The sequence below is a fragment of the Triticum aestivum genome, chromosome 2B (genome assembly GCF_018294505.1).
Source record: "Triticum aestivum cultivar Chinese Spring chromosome 2B, IWGSC CS RefSeq v2.1, whole genome shotgun sequence".
NCBI lineage: Eukaryota > Viridiplantae > Streptophyta > Magnoliopsida > Poales > Poaceae > Triticum > Triticum aestivum.
The window spans coordinates 555001988-555021293 of record NC_057798.1 but is presented as its reverse complement, the minus strand read 5'-3'; the positions used below and the strand labels follow the sequence as shown (position 1 = coordinate 555021293).

At 46.1% G+C, this 19306-nt stretch overlaps 1 protein-coding gene across 4 annotated transcripts in view; it reads left to right on the top strand.

Moving 5' to 3' along the window:
• Positions 1 to 4481: 4481 nt before the first annotated feature.
• LOC123046005 (endoribonuclease Dicer homolog 4) overlaps positions 4482 to 19306 on the top strand; it is a 31817-nt gene continuing 16992 nt past the window's right edge. For 2 of the 4 annotated variants that reach the window (XM_044469269.1, XM_044469268.1), the window contains exons 1-5: positions 4482 to 4781; positions 5700 to 5877; positions 6052 to 6162; positions 6480 to 6620; positions 16467 to 16539. In XM_044469269.1, coding sequence (XP_044325204.1) covers positions 4531 to 4781; positions 5700 to 5877; positions 6052 to 6162; positions 6480 to 6620; positions 16467 to 16539 — 754 coding nt within the window. In that variant the 5' untranslated portion in view covers positions 4482 to 4530. Of the gene's footprint in view, positions 4782 to 5699; positions 5878 to 6051; positions 6163 to 6479; positions 6621 to 7300; positions 7569 to 16455; positions 16540 to 19306 lie in introns of those variants that run through there. The other 2 variants (XM_044469270.1, XM_044469271.1) reach the window with 2 other exon arrangements.

Sequence of the window (19306 nt, the reverse complement as noted above, 5' to 3'; positions counted from 1 at the left end):
AGTGCTCGAATCGTGTAACATATTTATTGATGTATGAGTTCATGATGCAGGTTTCGGTACCACTTGGAGAGGAACCTTTGTTTACGGCGAACCGCGTGTGGAAAATTGTCAGCGTATGTGGTATCACCTTTGTCGTCTAAGGGCTATCTCACATGAACCCTGGGTGGTGTGTGGCGACTTCAACGAAGCCCTATGCCAGCACGAGCACCTTTCAAGGACGACTAGATCGGAGTCTCAAATAGAAGTGTTCACGGATTGCTTGGTAACATGTGAGCTACATGACCTAGGGTTTTTGGGCCTTCCCTACACATATAATAATGGCCAAGATGGGAATCACAATGTTCAAGTGCGACTAGACAGGGCTTGTGCGGACGAGGTGATGCGGGATCTCTTCCCGGCGGCTCGAGTTGTGCACTTAGCCACCTCATGCTCGGATCATAGCCCTCTCTTGGTAAATCTTGAGGTGGTGCAAGAGTAGAGGCGTAGGCCGAGTATGTCACGGTATGAGATCATGTGGGAGCAGGATGTCAAACTCCCTTCGATCATCTCTGAGGCCTGGGAGAAGCATCACCCAGTTGGTGATTTGGGCTCAGTGTCCATCTCGTTAAAAGAGGTCATGAAAGATTTGAAGCAGTGGAGCAAAGCTACTTTCGGGAATGTGATGAACGAGATTGAGCGGTTGCGGGGTCAGCTGTCAGACCTGCAGCTGTCAGGTGCGGACCGCGCACAAATTCGGACTAAGATGAATGAATTGGATGAGCTGCTATATCGTGAAGAGATGCTTTGGCTTCAACGGTCTCGTATCACTTGGTTGAAGGAGGGGGAACGCAACACTAAATATCTTCATCGTCGAGCAGTTTGACGGGCGAGGCGCAATCTCATATAGAGACTTGTGAAAGCTGGTGGTTCTTGGTGTGTGGCGCCGTCGAAGATGGAACGGATGGCCAACTCATACTTCAAGGAGGTTTTTACTAAAGACCCGACCTTAGATCCGAACGAGGTACTGGATAGTATCACCCCTAAAGTCTCGGCGGAGATGAATGAGGCATTGTGTAAAGTATATACGAAGGAGGAGATATCCAATGCACTGTTTCAGATTGGCCCGTTGAAAGCTCCGGGATGTGATGAGTTTCCAGCCAGGTTTTATCAACAGAATTGGGCTGTTCTCAAGGATGAGATAGTGGCAGCGGTGCAGGAGTTTTTAAAAATGGTGTCATGCCGAGTGGGGTTAATGATACGACCATTGTGCTAATACCCAAAGTGCCACATCCAAGAGAGCTCAAAGATTTCAGACCCATTAGTTTATGCAATGTGGTGTTTAAAATCGTCTCAAAGTGCATGGTAAATAGGCTCCGGCCTCTTTTAATTGAGCTTATCTCAGAAAATCAGAGTGCCTTTATCCACGGGAGGCTTATTTCTGATAACTCCATCATCGCATTTGAGTGTATTCATCACATCCAAAACGTCAAAGCAAACTCCCCACCGTTGTGTGCTTACAAACTGGATTTGTCAAAGGCTTATGATCGTGTTGATTGGAACTTCTTGGAGAAGGCTCTTTCCAAGTGGGGTTTCTCCGATGAATGGATCTCCCGTGTTATGGCATGTGTAACATCTGTGAAGTATTCTGTGAAATTAAATGGGAAGTTGTTGGAGTCCTTCTCCCCCTCAAGAGGGCTCCGCCAAGGTGATCCATTATCCCCCTTTCTCTTCCTCTTTGTGGCTGATGCTCTTTCTGTCCTGTTGTATAAGTCAATGAGAGAAGATGGTTTGCAAGGGGTTAAGATATGCAGGAATGCTCCGGTTATTTCACATCTGTTGTTTGCAGACGACTCACTTCTGTTTTTTGATGTTTCAGAATAGCAAGCTAGTTTGGTCAAGAGTGTGTTGAACATGTATTCGGCGGCGGCTGGACAATTAATCAACCCATCGAAGTGCTCCATCCTCTCTTCAGGAAACTGCTTGCCAACTGTGGCACATGAGGTTAAGTCGGTTCTGGAGATTACACAAGAAGTTTTTGAACCTAAGTATTTGGGTCTCCCGGTTCCGGAAGGAAGAATACATAAAGGAAATTTTGAAACCATCCAGGACCGTTTGCGCAAGAAACTTATTGATTGGAGCGAGCAATATGTGTCCTCTGGAAATAAGGAGATTTTGATCAAGGCTGTCGCACAAGCCCTACCCACTTATGTTATGAGCGTCTTTAAGCTCCCTGCTTCGGTTTGTGATGAGCCGACTCGTATGATCCGCCAATATTGGTGGGGAGTCGAGAACGGGAAGAAGAAGATGGCATGGATGAGTTGGGACAAATTGAGGCTACCTAAACCTATGGGGGCATGGGGTTTAAGGATATGAGGGCATTTAATCAAGCTTTGTTGGCCAAACAAGCTTGGCGACTTATAGATACGCCGGATAGCCTGTGTGCACGGCTTATTAAAGCTAGATACTACCCTTCGGGACAGCTGTTGGATACATCGTTCTCGGGCAATGGTCCCTCAGTTTGGAAGGGTATCCTACATGGTCTCGATCTGCTAAAGAAAGGTGTCATTTGGAGGGTCGGCAATGGAGCTGATATACGCACGTGGAGGGACCCCTGGATTCCCCGGCCGTTGACGTTTCGCCCTCTTACTCCAAAGGGGAACTGTCGGCTAAACTGGGTGGTGGATTTTATTGATAATAACGGTGCTTGGCGTGTTGATCGCCTACGGGAGTTCTTCTGGCCTATGGATGTGGATTATATACTAAAAAACAGGACTTCCCCATGTAACCGCGATGATTTTGTCTCCTGGTTCCTGGAGAAGACTGGAATTTTCACGGTACGGAGCGCGTATAAGCTGGCCACATGCGATCACAACGTCACTTTTGCCAATGGATCGTCTAGTACAAACCCGGATGGTGATCGCGTAGTATGGAACCGTATTTGGGCGGCTAATGTGCCCCAGAAGATGAAAATTAATGCTTGGAGAGTGGCAACTGGCACGTTAGCAACCCAACAATGCAAAAATCAAAGGCACATGGCTACTAGGTCTCTATGCCCTCTCTGTGGGGTAGAGGAGGAGTCTACATTTCATGCGCTGATTGCATGCACACATGCAAGAATATTGTGGATTAACATGCGTCGAAGGTGGCCTCTGCCAGATGATGACGTTCTTATCGATAACGGGAAGGAATGGCTCATGTCCCTTCTCAGTTTATGCTCGGAGGCAGTCGCAGACATGGTAATCCTGTTGATCTAGAGGATTTGGCAAATCCGTAATGACATATATCATGGCAAGGAAGCCACCCCCCCGGTGTTGGCCTCGGTTGAGTTCTTGGATAGCTACTACAAGTCTATCAATCTGGCGGGCAAGTTTACGGTGGAGGAGATTGTCAAAGGCAAGATGCCCTCGGCAGCCCCTGTGGTACCGCGCCAAAAAGTTGGAGCAACTGTCATGCCATGGTCGGTACCACCGCTAGGGTCCGTGGCCCTGTCCGTTGATGGCTCCTTCCACCCCGAGGACGGCTCTGCGGCGGTTGGGATGGCCCTCAGAACCATGAGGGGGTCATTATTTTTGTAGCATACAGATATGTTTTTCACTGCAATGATTCTCTGTAGGCGGAATTACATGCGATGATGCAAGGTATGACGCTGGCCATTGAGCATTCCGATGCCCCGGTGATTCTTCAATCGGACTCCTCTGAAGCTTTATCATGCCTGCCTACGGACGCCCTCCAACGGTCAGCTTATGGCCACTTAGGGATGGAGATCAAGTACTTATCTGGTATTAGGGAGTTTGTTCCTCAGAAACTTAGACGTGTTCAGAATAGAGTTGCCGATCGGTTGACAAACTATAGCCGTACGGAGCGAGCTACCGTTGTGTGGCTAGGCTCAATTCCTCCCTGTATTGAGGATGTATGGCCTCTCGATTGTAACTCTATGATTTTGCAATAAAACTCCCTTTACCTTTAAAAAAAAGAAATACCATCAGTAAAAAATGATTGCGTTTTCTCAGCAATGTGGGCATACACACATAGGTGCCCTTTAGCATTTGAATTATTTGATTGACTAGTTTGACATCCCCTCTGGTAGAGGAAGCAGTAAACTGCTGCAGCGGTTGCCCAGTACGGAGCATCGGAGATGCTTTATCACTGACAGAGGTCACAGAACCATCTACTCGCATTCAAGTTTCCTTGAAAAAATTGCTCGCATTCAAGCCAGCAACATCCAGCCGCTGGACCTGTACTGTTCTACCGCAGCTCCGCACGCATGACGCTGATCACCTGGGCCCAGATGACTCCTCGCCCCCGCACGGCTCACGGGCTAGATCCTGACTGCGTGTGTGTCGCACGCACACGCCCCTGCGAGGACGTCTATGGTGTGTACCGCTCAGACCGTGTCTATTGCACGCACGTCGCACGCCCTGCGAAGACGAGGAGAACCCTATGACAGTCCCGTCTCCAGCTGCGTCCTCTCGTGCTCCGCGAGCACCCTTTCCCCTTTCGACTCGACACGACCCGCTCGGCCCCCACTTCCCTTCCCTTCCCTTCATCACCATGTGCGCTTTTCGCATCTCCGTCTCGCCGACTGACTCCTCGTCCTCCCCGAGCAGTCCTCCCCTCACTTTGCAGCCTCCTCCGCGGCGCCCAGCAGTTGCGCCCCGGGGCACACAAGAGAGAGAAAGAGGAGAGGGAGAGGGAGCCCCGCTTCCGCGCGAAGCTTCCGCCATGGGCGACATCTCGACCGCGGCGGCGAGCGCGGAGGAGCGCGAGCCCCAGCCCAAGGACCCGAGGACGATCGCGCGCAAGTAAGCGCCCTAACCCGACCGCGTCCCCGCCTCCTCCTTATGTTCCCCACCTCATTTCCTGCGATTCCGCGGTGTCTCGCATGCTGCGGATTTGGTTTGGGGCGAAGCAGCTGGGCTTCCGAGCGGAACCGCAGCCAGTCACCCCTGTTTGTTTCACGAAGATTTCCGCTTGTGGGGGTTGGTTCATATGCCCCCGTTGCTGATTTGGGAGCTCTTGGAGGTTTTAGATGGGTTTCAAATGCTTCCTGATGCGCTTGTTGTTTTTGGCTGTTGATTATAGATAATGTTAGATTTAGCAGTTCATGCTTTGTAGTCCACTGTTTCGATTTCTTCCCCATTTCGTGTCGATTTATCTGATTAAATGACCCATCAGTTGTGATTAATTCTAAAGTGCTCCCAGTATCTATTTGCACAGTTTAATGCTCCGTGGCCTAGTTGTTCGGAACGCGATCCCCATTCTTAATCTCTACGATTCGGTCCTGTCGCAGACTTGCTTTGGGAAAGCTCTGCCAATCTTCCCAGTGGTCGCTCTTCAGTTTCTATGATAGCGGTAGGTGGGGAACATCAAACCTGTCGCAGTTACACCTTGACAATGCAGGGCCCCTGTTAAGAGAACATGCCGATGAATAAATGGACTAATAATAGTTGACCGAGATTTCGTGGTCTCTCTGCAGTACCTCGCATCCCTAGTCTGGCGACAGTCCTTTTCTTTGATAGAATCCCCAGTGCTGTACTTTCTGCTACTCCGCCTTTATTTGTCAGTGTCACGAGACAAACAATTGGCGACGTGTTGCAAAGCTTTTGTTGATCAATGATTACATTGTGTCATTAACAATACTAAGATCGGCTAACAACATTATATCTTACTCTGTTTCATTATACAGATTTTGGATAACAACATTATATCTTGTGCTTTAGGTATCAGTTGGATCTCTGCAAGAGGGCTCTCGAGGAGAACATCATAGTGTACCTAGGCACGGGATGCGGGAAGACCCATATAGCCGTGTTGCTCATATACGAGCTTGGCCATCTCATTCGCAAACCCAGACGTGATGTCTGCATCTTCCTCGCCCCGACAGTCCCCCTTGTTCTCCAGGTAGATTACTGTAACTTTGCACACCTCACATTTTTAGGATAAGTTATGTAATTGGGCACGCGACTGCATAATTTCTCTCGAGGTTATAACTGCATTTTCCAGACTGAGCACAACTGTACATGTTTAATTAGTGCTCTTCTTCTCTGAAAACAAAACCGCTCTCCTTTTTTACAGCAAGCAACGGTGATTGCTAATTCCACCAATTTCAGAGTTCAAAGTTACTATGGGGATGGTAAAAACCCAAGAAATCACGAGGACTGGGAGACAGAGATGGGGGAATCTGAGGTAAGGTTTGCTCGACATTCTCCTTGCAGGTCAATCACAATGACATTCCAGCTTGGAAAATGTTGTAAGGGGCTATTTGCCTTATCATAAATTAGTTTATGACGCCTGAGTACTTAGCTAACTTTCACCCAGAGATGAATGAACACACCCGTGTAATTTCTTGTGAATTAGATGTCTTTAATTATGCGTACATGTAAACAACAGACCCATCAGTCTAATAATCTGCACATCCATTTTTGTCAAAATATGATAAGAGTTTTGTTCTACTTGGTGCATGGTTTTGCACCTAATTTGCATCACTTTCTATGCCACTGCAGGTTCTTGTAATGACTCCCCAGATTTTGTTGCATAGTTTGCGGCATTGTTTCATCAAGATGGACTCAATTGCACTTCTGATATTCGATGAATGCCATCACGCACAAGCACACAAGCGGCATCCATATGCACAAATTATGAAGGTAGTGTCAAGATCTTCTTCCTGCAGTACAATTTGCAATGCACAGACTTTCTTCATATGATGGAATAATTAGGTTTTTCTTTTCTTGACCACCCAATGGTAGCATTGCATCATTGAATTTTCTTTGCACTTGAACTCGTCTCAATAAAACTACATCCACATGCCACCGTTGTTAATAAAACACTATTGGAGTTTAAATTGTTTGGTGCATGCTGATGGGAGAATTCATGCGTGTAGGTCAAGTTTCTAATAAATGGAGAATTAAATGAAAATAACATGTCTATGTTACTGGTTCGATATCTCCATATATTTGGTCATTAACCAATACTCCCTCCGTCCGCGAATAAGTGTACATCTAGCCTTTGTCTTAAGTCAAAGTTTTAAAACTTTGACCAACTTTATTGGAAAAAGTATCAGCATTTATGGCACTAAATTAGTATCACTAGATTCGTTTTGAAAAGTAGTTTCATAATATACCAATTTGATGTCATATAAGTTACTACTCTTTTATATAAAGTTGGTCAAAATTTTAAAACTTTGACTTGGACCAAAAGGTAGAGGTACACTTATTCGTGGACGGAGGGAGTACATATGTTGGTCGACATATGTGTCATTGTATGTTTACCAACTAAGGATCACTTTAAAACTATAATTATTAAGATAACACAAACAAGTTGAATACTTGTCATCCATACTATTCAAGGATAATTATGCTGATGCCTCACAACAATACGATGTTTGTCATGATTTGTTTGGCCGCGGAGTTACGCTTGGGCCACCTGGGGATCACTAGACAATGATTTGCCTATGTTCAGCCCCTCTCGAGACGGTTAATGGCCCTACTCTTGCTTTGCTTGGATTATATCTTGAGATGGGAGTACAATTGCTGTTACAATGAGGGAATCTGTCGAGTTGATATGCAACTCGATGACTACTATGGACGAACTAGGTAATGACTCTAGATCTCTAGGGTTTCCGTCTCTTGTGGAAATGATCAAGTTGCTCCTCTTTTGCGGTCTTGGCCTCCTTTATATACCTATGGTATGGCGGTGGCCTCATCTCCTTCTAGTAGGCATCCCCCTCCATGCACAAGTAGGATTCTAGACTATTCACGAGTAGGACTCGTGGTCTCTTTCCAAGTACCCGCAAGGCTTCCTTGCAGGAACTAGGAACATATCCCAAGTAGGTTGGTGAGCTCCATGGGCCCTAGGGCTTGCATATACCTAGGCATGTATACGACATATACAATACATGCATATGGTAGAACGACTACTCGTCTTACTGATATTGTTCAAGGAACATGTTGTGCATTGAATCATGAACTCACAAAATTATAATCATAATGATGATTAACTCTTGCATATATCTCCAACAATACACGCATAACACATACTCGTTGAATGATTAGAGATACATAATAAAGGAATGTTCCTCTTTGGATCGCATGATTCTCAAAAGACAAGTATAGGGAAGACATAGGATTAGAGTGTCATGACTTCTTGAATCCTATAGGAAGTCGAAGCATAGGAATTTGCAGCATACTCTTTGAATGTTCTGTAGGTATCTTGTGAGAATATTGAGAGAAGGTGCATGCAAGGTGCAAAGGAAATTTTCATATATATCCTTTTGCTCGAAATCCTATGAAATCGGGGCGTAGGGATGCAATCCATATGAGGTTCCTATGGATTAAAATCCTCCAAAATTCCTAGAGAGATTCCTCCACTCAAAGAAGCACTAACATTCATGTAACTATGAGAGTATGTGTAGCAAGTTACACATATTAGACTTGTATATATTAGCCATGTAATATCCTGTTATATATGGAGTTTTGTACATATTGTACCGCGCATATGCGTGCATATATAGCCTATGGTCTCATGGGAATATACGTTGCATATTTCCTGCATGGTATCAAGGCCTAGAGTTTTTTCTCTACGGCCGCAACTCGTACTTTGATCAGTTTTGACCTTTTTTTCTATTCTCTTATCAATTTTGTCTGATCTCCACCTCGTCATCGTTGCTTTTCATATCATTCTAGGAAGGGGACATCCTAGTTGTAGATGAAGGCATCACCAGTATCACCTTGCCTAGCTCGCACCTCATCCAAATCAAGCCTCCCGTTGTTTGCTTGCCTTCTAGGGCGTGCAGTAGATCAGGACTCCTCCCTTAGGTCGCGCCATCATTGTCGATTCTAGGCTGTTCCTGCCTTTAGACCAGCGGATGCAATTGTCTCCTCGAAGCCCTCGACATCCTCCTTGACCTGGCCTGTGCCACTGACTCCGCTCACCCTCGCACGGTCGTCGTGATTCTTGGGTCATCTTTGTCTATCGACCAGGTTGTTGCTCACATTGTAGCCTCACCGGCCACTGTTGCCCTTCCTTCCCACCAGCGTAACTCCTCCCGTGGCCAAGCGAGCCCCACTACATGTCTCCATTCTCAGATCGAGTTGAGCCAGTTTGCTCTATTCTAGAAAAAGTGCAATGTCTTCCTAATAGGACTTCATTTCCACCCCTCGTTGACCGATGACTTTCGAAGTGTTAACTACCATAGAGTTTGTCGCCCGCATGCGCATTCACTTGCGTGGTCTTTTTCTCTTGGGTGTTCTCTTCGGCGAGGTCTCTTGTCCGTTGTGCCATGTTGCTCCTGTCGAGCCTACGCTATCAACTCTTGTCTCGGGTGCCACTCGGCATTAGATTGTTGCTGCCAAGGTTGCTGATGATGTTGTCGTTGTTTACTGTCATAAGGTTTATGAACTACAAGGTGGCTATACGCTTATCATTGTTAGGAAATACACAACTTGTATTTCTAGGTGGCCCTAGGCCAGTATATATACATTACAGGTGCGGTACAATAAGCAGAAAACCCGCTACAGAACAGGGAAAATACAAGTACATGGCTAAATATATAACTTAACACCCCTCCTCAAACTTATGGTGGATCAACAACACTGAGTTTGGAGAGATAGAAGCCATGTTGTGCTCTAGTCTGGGCCTTCATAAAGAAATCCGCCAACTGTAACTTGGAAGGCACATACTAAAGAGCAATTACCTGATCCTGCACACCAGTGCGCACGAAAGAAGCATCAACACCAATATGCTTGGTGAACTCGTGCTTCACAGGGTCCCGCGCAATGCTAATAGAACGTGTATTGTCAGAGAAAACCAGAGTGGGTGTAGAGCAGAGTATGTGTAGTGACAGAAACACCAAACTTCTGAAGTAACTATCGTGCCCGAGTCACCTTTGTTGCCAAAAGAGCCATAACTTAGCCTCTGCACTCGAATGGGAAACTGCAGTCTGTTTCGTCGTCTTCCTGACAATGAGAGAACCACGAAGAAAACACAGTAAGCAGAAAGTGAATGGTGATCCGAGCCTAGCCCACATAGCATTTGAATAAGTCTAAAGCTGTAATGAATCGGAGCAGGGAAAGAACAGACAGTGAGAGATCGTGCCACAAAGATATTGGAGAACACAAAGGAGGTGACTATAGTGAACCAAAGTGGGAGCAGAGACAAACTAACTCAAAATATGGACTGGATAGGAGATACCCGGACGAGTGACAGCTAGATAGATAAGACTCCCAACAGGATGACGATAAGACATCTGATTGGGCAATGAGTCACCATCAGTAGCATGGAGGTGAACATTGAGCTCCATGGGAGTCTCAATAGCGCACTCTGAGCACGTGTTCGACCGCGATTGGACCCACAACCGGAGCTCCATGGGACCGCCTGGGCCGTGCTCTAAGCGTGTGTTCAACCGCTACCGGACCAGCCTTTGGCCATCTCTCTGGGTTCGAGGAAAGGGGCGAAAGGTGTGAGTTGTGGGTGTGTAGTAATGGAGGAGAAGGCAGGAAGGCAGAAGGGTGAGATTGGAAGCGGAGGAGGAAGGAGGAGGAAATTACCCTCTTTTCCCCTTCCTCTACCCACCGCAGTGAACCGAATCGACGGGTTTTGCGGCATGCCACATGTCCCACGTCCTCAGCAGTTTCCCATTCACAGATGTGGGCACGGGGATCCAGGCACTATCATCATTTCGATTCGATGCGAAACCGATGGGTGCCTCAACGGTCCTCCTTATAGATATGTCAAGACAAGCCAGGGCTGGCTCGTGATGTTCCCATTCACATAAGGGCTGACGTCAAACATCAGTTTGCGAAGCTGCGACTTCCAAGGAACCCCCATGCTACAACACCTTGAGGTTGCACCGGCTCAGACAAGCCCTGCAGATGGAGTTAAGCCCGAGGCCTCAGCTAGGCGCAAGTTTTGACGAAGAGCTCCGAACTCCTGGAGCCCTCGCTATTCGCCCCCATCAACAAAGATGGCATCTCGGAAGTCTCGTGATGGGCAGGCCCGAAGGGTCCTTCAAGGCTGAGCTACCGAAGGACAAGCCTTGATAACCAGCAAAGAGACAAGGAGCTCGCCTGGGTTTCTCTTTCCTGAAGACCAAGGAACTCCAATCCCAAACACACTCGGGGGCTACTGACGGTGTAATACACCAGGGGGTGGCTTCTCGAAGGGGAGCTCGACAACAGGCCTGCCACGGGGCCCAGGAGGCCCACCAACGATCTGGCAATAAGGAGCCCGGAGGATCAAATATGCATCTAGAGACTATCTTGGTCCCCAAGTCCATATGACAGCGGCCAAAGGGGCCTAAGGGGTTTTCATTCCAATCTACATCCGTAGAACCATACTCTCGGTAGACTCATACGCCATCCCTCATTGTAACCCTCGCATGAGGAATCCCACCATGAATACAAACACAAACAGGATGTAGGGTGTTACTCCTTCCCGGAGGCCCGAACCTAGGTAAACTCTTCGTGCGTCGTCGGATCTGGTACTTCCGGCCACGTTTGCTACCCTACTAGGGCACTGACGGGTTTATGCACCATCACTGTTCCCGCATATAAAAATACAATGAGCACAACAAAGCTCAGGTAGGCTTGAGCTCGACTCGATCAAGTGAGTTTGCACTATAACAAAATAATGTTCACAAAAATAAAAAAAATGATTAAGTTCAACCAAGCTTGAGTAGGCTCAAGCTCAGTTCATGCAAAATTACCTCCAAACAAGCCTTGTTGAACTGTTCAAGCTCTAGCTTGATAAGCTTGTGAGCTTGACCCGAAGCTCAAGCTCGCTCATTTAGTGCTCATGCCGAGCTCGAGACGATCCGAAAGTGAGTCGAACTCGAATAGTTCATGGAGCTCAAACTTTTTTTATAGCCCTACTTGTTTCCCTTCCTCCCGTGTTCGTCCCATCAAGTGGGCTGACAAGGTTAAGGCTCGCTCTAATGGTTCTCTTGAGCGTTACAAGGTTTGTCTTGTGGCTCGTCGCTTACAACAGGAGCATGGTCATGACTATAACGAGATGTTTGCTCCTGTGGCCCACATGACCAATGTTCGCACTCTTCTTGATGTGGCTTCTATTCACCACTTGTCTATCTTGTTATGGATGCAACTTGATTGTATTGCACAGCCCATGGGGCAAATATATAGTACAATAAGCATGAAGTACAAGAGAATCTAGACTAACACGAATAGGTAAACAAACCTAGACCAGTACTAACTCTCCCCCCCCCCCCAATGACGGGCATTGCATTTGAAGAAATATAACACAAGAATATATATTATTTGGAATCCAATGGTTTGAGCCAAAGGAGGGTAGCGAGAAGATGCATCAGAGGAAGACAACCCATCATGAGAAGATACAAGATAAGTATCAAGAGAAGATGGGTCCAAGAAGACAGACACATCAAGGAAATGAAGCATTACACAAAAGATCGTAGCTGAAGAAACCGGTGGTGAAAGAATCTCGACGACAAGAGAATGGGAATACATCGATGACAATGCAAATGGAGGCTACAGAAGTCCTATAGAATACAACCAGGACCGGAAATGCTGCGAAGTGAACAGAAAAGGACAAGGACCAGAAAAGAAGGATGGCAGATTAACGTTTGGTGACTAGTGTTGAAAGAGGAAGACGATGGATATTGGCCAAGTCAAATGCATCAAGGACGGAGCAGGCCAACTCTTGGTGAAGGATGAGGAGATTAAGCATAGATGGCGGGAGTACTTCGACAAGCTGTTCAATGGGGAGAATGAGAGTTCTACCATTGAACTGGATGACTCCTTTGATGAGACCAGCATGCGTTTTGTGCGGCGAATCCAGGAGTCTGAGGTCAAGGAGGCTTTAAAAAGGATGAAAGGAGGCAAGGCGATGGGCCCTGATTGTATCCCCATTGAGGTGTGGAAAGGTCTCGGGGACATAGCGATAGTATGGCTAACCAAACTTCTCAACCTCATTTTTCGGGCAAACAAGATGCCAGAAGAATGGAGACGGAGTATATTAGTACCAATCTTCAAGAACAAGGGGGATGTTCAGAGTTGTACTAATTACCGTGGAATTAAGCTGATGAGCCATACAATGAAGCTATGGGAGAGAGTCATTGAGCACCGCTTAAGAAGAATGACAAGCGTGACCAAAAATCAGTTTGGTTTCATGCCTGGGAGGTCGACCATGGAAGCCATTTTCTTGGTATGGCAACTTATGGAAAGATATAGGGAGCAAAAGAAGGACTTGCATATGGTGTTCATTGACTTGGAGAAGGTCTATGATAAGATACTGCAGAATGTCATGTGGTGGGCCTTGGAGAAACACAAAGTCCCAGCAAAGTACATTACCCTCATCAGGGACATGTACGATAATGTTGTGACAAGTGTTCGAACAAGTGATGTCGACACTAATTTCTCGATTAAGATAGGACTGCATCAAGGGTCAACTTTGAGCCCTTATCTTTTTGCATTGGTGATGGATGAGGTCACAAGGGATATACAAGGAGATATCCCATGGTGTATGCTCTTTGCGGATGATGTGGTGCTAGTTGACGATAGTCGGACGGGGGTAAATAGGAAGTTAGAGTTATGGAGACAAACCTTGGAATCGAAAGGGTTTAGGCTTAGTAGAACTAAAACCGAGTACATGATGTGCGGTTTCAGTACTACTAGGTGTGAGGAGGAGGAGGTTAGCCTTGACGGCCAGGTGGATGGATGTAGATGAAGATGTGAACCATCGAATCAAAGCCGGATGGATGAAGTGGCGCCAAGCTTCTGGCATTCTCTATGACAAGAGAGTGCCACAAAAGCTAAAAGGCAAGTTCTACAGGATGGCGGTTCGACCCGCAATGTTGTATGGCACTGAGTGTTGGCCGACTAAAAGGCGACATGTTCAACAGTTAGGTGTGGCGGAGATGCGTATGTTGAGATGGATGTGTGGCCACATGAGGAAGGATCGAGTCCGGAATGATGATATACGAGATAGAGTTGGGGTAGCACCAATTGAAGAGAAGCTTGTCCAACATTGTCTGAGATGGTTTGGGCATATTCACCGCAGGCCTCCAGAAGCTCCAGTGCATAGCGGACGGCTAAAACGTGCGGAGAATGTCAAGAGAGGGCGGGGTAGACCGAATTTGACATGGGAGGAGTCCGTTAAGAGAGACCTGAAGGATTGGAGTATCACCAAAGAGCTAGCTATGGACAGGGGTGCGTGGAAGCTTGCTATCCATGTGCCAGAGCCATGAGTTGGTTGCGAGATCTTATGGGTTTCACCTCTAGCCTACCCCAACTTGTTTGGGACTAAAGGCTTTGTTGTTGTTTTTGTTGTTGACTAGTGTTGAAGTGCATATGTGGATTGCCTAGCCCTTTCCACCAGTTCGGACTTTTGGTTGCGTTGGCTAGTGCATAAAACTGCTTCCCTGTCTGGCTGGCAAGCTCAAGGCGTCCAATATGGACCAAGGCGCCAACCTGGACGCCTTAGCAGCGCTTCAGACGCCTTAAAGCTTAAGGCGGACGCCTTACTCATGCACCTAAGGCAAGCTGGACGCCTTAGCAGCGCTTCAGACGCCTTAAAGCTTAAGGCGGACGCCTTACTCATGCACCTAAGGCAAGCTGGACGCCTTGAGCTTGCAGGGCGCCCTGACGCCTAAGCGTTGCCTAGGCGACGCCTTATGGACGCCTTAAAAACATAGCGCGTCACACGTGAGAGGGGGTGCTTTTGGTTGCGTTGTCACGCAACCAAAACTCCGAACTGATGGAAAAGGCTAGGCAATCCACATATACACTTCAACACCCCCTCCCAGTGTGACGTGGAAAGTCAACACGTGGATAAACTCAGAGGTATGTCCCAAGAGGCCTATACGTGGACACAAAGGGGGGAACAACATTTTTAGATAAATTGTGAAAGCCGGGACTTGAACTCAAGACCTTAGTCCTGATACCATGTTAAGCTTCGTGCACTAGCCAACGCAACCAAAAGTCCGAACTGATGGAAAGGGCTAGGCAATCCACATATACTTTTAACAACTAGCGTGACAGATAAACACGAAAGAGCAGCGAACTTGGTGGACACAACGGAAAAATAAAAAGCTGGAAGCTAGGAAGCACACACGAGCCAATAAAGCAGGAGTCATCATGTCTGTAGGAGAGGCTGTGCAGGTGAGATGCCGACGAGGAGCAGTAAAGAACAATAACTAGCGACGAGCACCCAGCACCGATGGATGGTGCATGTGCGAGACCGAATCAATGAAATGACCACCGTCAAGAATCATCGAATAGCGCGGGAGAGAAAGGACACCCGATGATGACATTGTACCTGCCATTTTTAATTTCTTTTGGTGAAGAAAACTAATCTGCCAAGGGGCCCTGTACGGGCCATGCAACAACACTAGGCAAGCATTGTAGGGAGAGCAGCGTGTGAGTCAACAGGCGAGCAGTCCTATGAGTTGTCCTTTGCTGTAGAGGTGCAACATGAGCAACGAGGAAAAGGTGCGAGGAAGCCGTCGACCAGGGATGGCCTGCAGACAATGGAGGTCACCGGAGCTCCAATCGGCGGGGAGCGGCGGAGCCAATGAGAGGCGACGTAGGAGGGCGGTGTCTCGGCGTAGGCCCAATCTGAGCGAAGAGGTGATGTCTAGGTGCAGGGAGGCATCACGAATCGTGGGAAGGGAGGTTGTTGGAGATGTGAGGGCGGCAGGACTGACCTGGAGGACGACGACACGTTGACCAACACCAGGTGGGCATCAGCCTTGGTGGAGCCGAAGGGAAGTGCACGGCGTTGAAGGGCCCGAGGCAGCGGTGCAACCAGCACCAGACGGACTGGTGGGAGGCGTGGGAGGTTGGCTTCGACCTGGTGGAGAGAAGAAGCGCTCATGAGCTGGCTTGGTTGTATTATGGACCATTAATCTGATGGCCACTCGTTTCCTGCTTCTTTGTCGTCATCTCATCATCAAACAGTGTCAGTGTCATGCAGATATTCAGTCTTACCACGTTGCTAGTTGGAAGTTGGAACAACTAGTTGACTTTAATTACAATAAGCAGTTAATTAATGCAGAAACTGAATGACTGCTAATATGTGTTGAATACTACCCCTTTAGTTTCCTAGAAGATGCCACTTTTGCATTGCAATATGGCTTTACATGTGCACCGTCTAAATCACACTCGCACCACTAGTTTGCATTGCAATATTTCCATTGAACCTAGCAAATTATATATTCTGTAGATACTTTTTGAGACAGTTGTAGGCATATGGTTTTCAAGTATCTGTTCCGTTTTTTTGTTATTGTTAAATATAGTAGTCAGAGTTTCAAAAGTTTGACCCTACCTGTGTCTAAAATGACAGCTTTGAAGGAGTATTGTTTAACAAATTCAGTGAACGGCAGAAGTTGCAATCTGAAAAACATGTTTAAGGAATTCTACATTAATAACGTTATTTCAGGAAATCATATACCTGAAACATTGTTTATGAATTCTACATGATAACTCTGTTCAGTCTAAAAGACATTTGTAGCATTGTTTCAGGAATTCTACGATAATGACATGGTGAAGCCCCCTCGCATTTTTGGCATGACTGCTTCACCAGTAATTGGAAAAGGTAATTGTAATCTAATGTCAGTCCTATCAGGAAACATTTCACGGTTATGGTTTTTTAATTACCTTTGGTGGCCAACCACATTCTCTTGAAATCGTGATATTTGATCTCACCTTTTGTGTTATCTGAGAGTTAGGACATAGTATTGCTCTCTCTTATTTGCAATTAAATTTGGAGCCATTATTTTTTCCTCTAGGAATTATTTATCGCATCGTAAATGTGGCCAGATTTTCTAGATAGTTATGTGGATCTCCTTGAACAGAAATGCACATCCTGTTTTCACTTCAATAGCATTTTTGTGTACCTTAGGACTTAGTAGTTCGCAGTCATGTTGGCATAGGATAATTGTTGTTTTAATTAGTGTAATCCTAATTAATAGTCTTGTGCTTTTTGTCTACCTATTTTCCTGAGGTCAGTCTTCTATATGTTGATGACATGATCATCAGTGGAGATGAATTTGAGTCCATTGCCTTTTTGAAGGCCCGTCTTAGCAAGCACTTTATTATGCCTGATTTTGGTCCTCTTCGCTGCCTTCTTGGATTGAAGGTTCATCTACCTCCGGTGGCTTCTCCATATCCCAAGAGAAAAGAAGGTTCGTCTTAGTGAGCAGTTTCTTATGTCTGATCTTGGTGCTCTTTGCTACCTCCTTGGATCAAGGTTTCTTCTACCTCCGGTGACTTCTTCATATCCAAGAGAGCAGAAGGCTCGTCTTAGTGAGCAGTTTGTTATGTCTGGTCTTGGAACTTTCTTCGTTACCTCCTTGGATTGAGGTTTCTTCTACCTCCGATGGCTTCTTCGTATCCCAAACAAAAAGAAGGCTCGTCTTAGTGAGCAGTTTCTTGTGTCTGATCTTGGTCCTCTTTGTTGCCTCTTGGATCGAGGCTTTTTCTACCTCTGATGGCTTCTTCATGTCCCAAGAGGAAAGAAGGCTCGTCTTAGTGAGCAGTTTTTATGTTTGATCTTGGTCCTCTTCGCTACCTCCTTGGATTGAGGTTTCTTCTATCTCTGATGGCTTATTCATGTCCCAAGAGAAGTACATCCAAGATCCTCTTGCTTTTCTTACTAATGAATGTACGTTAATGGTTGACTCCGATGGAGCTCACTGTCCACCTCCCAAGCTTCTATTGGTGAGCCTTTTGCTGCTCTTACTGATGACTGTATCGTTGACTGTTGAGACCGATGGAGCTCAATGTCCACCTCCAAGCTTCTAAGGTGAGCCTTTCCTAATCTAACCCGTTGTCATCATCATGTTGACAGTCTTGTCTATCTGGCCGTCATTCATCCAGATATTTCATATCAAGTCACATTCTGAGTCAGCACTCCCCTTCAGGTTCACTATAGTCACCTCCTTTTATTTCTGCGAGATCTCTCTTGCATCTTTTCTTTCAATGCTCCAGTTTGCTAAAGCTTCATGCTATTCAAATGCTACTTGGATTAGCTATCCGAAGGGCTGCCAATCACATTTTGCTTGCTCATTGGCTGGAAGACAAAGAAGCATACTGTAGTTTCCTGAGTGTAGAGGCGAACTGCGAGCTATGATTCTCTTGACAGTAGTTGCTCGAGGATTTTGGTGTTTCTGTAACTACACCAACTTCTCTTTGTCTGACAATACATGTGTTATCAACATTGTGCGCGACCCTATGAAGCGTGAGCTTACCAAGCATATGGCGCTGATGCTTCATGCGGCCCCGTGCAGGATCAAGTGATTGCGCTCTTTAGTACAGTATGTGTTTTCCCAGCTTCAGTTGATGGATTTCTTCTTGAAGACCCAAACTAGAGCACAACACAGCTTTTACCTGTCCAAATTAGGTGGTGTTGATCCACCACAAGTTTGGGGGTTGTGGGTTTTAGAGCTGTATATGTTTTTCCAGATATTAACTACATAATCCCTATTATATATAAGAGATTTTTTGCATATCTACCACACCTGTACATATTAGCTACGTGATCCCTATTATATATAAGAGTTTTTCTGCATATTTGCCACTTGTACGTGTGTGTCTATATATATATATATATGTATATATCTAGCACAAATGCCCGTGCGTTGCAACGAGAGAAGAAAAAAAACCATACTTCCTAAACCCAATAGCTGAAGACTCCCTCACCTCCTCCTCCCATGACCGACTGCCAGACATGTCCTCCTCCCACGACCGACTGCCAGACATGATGACATTAGTAAACTCTTTGAAATCTTCCACACTACCACATCAGAAACAACATGAAAAGATGTGGTGTGCAAAAACATAATCGTGAAAGGAATTCATAAGTGTGCTGTAGGTGTGTGCAATTTAAATCACAGAAATATCTACCTGGTCACGAGTATCTCTTCACGTATTTGTTGGCGTTGCTTAGTGATGCGGTGATGCCCCCAAAATATCGCACTATAATAAAAATAGTAAAGTCTTGGTACAACATTCTTGCTTCACTACGGAGGCAACAAAGATTTCCATGAACCAGTGTGGGATAGGTTTAGGGACTGGGTAGCATAGCACTATTTGTGTCCAATGATATTAGAAGCATCTTTTGCGGGGTAATGATATTAGAAGCATTTTTTGCGGGGCAATGATATTAGGAGCATTGTACAAAGATCCTCTATTAGTGGCTAATAGAACAAAGTAAAGTGCGGAGTTTGTGCCGCACACGGCAGGGTGTCCGACTGCTTGTGCTTTGGTGATCAACATTATTTTTATTAGGAGGATTGTAAGAGTTTGTGACGGGCGCTAGCTAGTCGAGCAGAAAAAATAAGAGCAAATATTTGTTTTTTCTC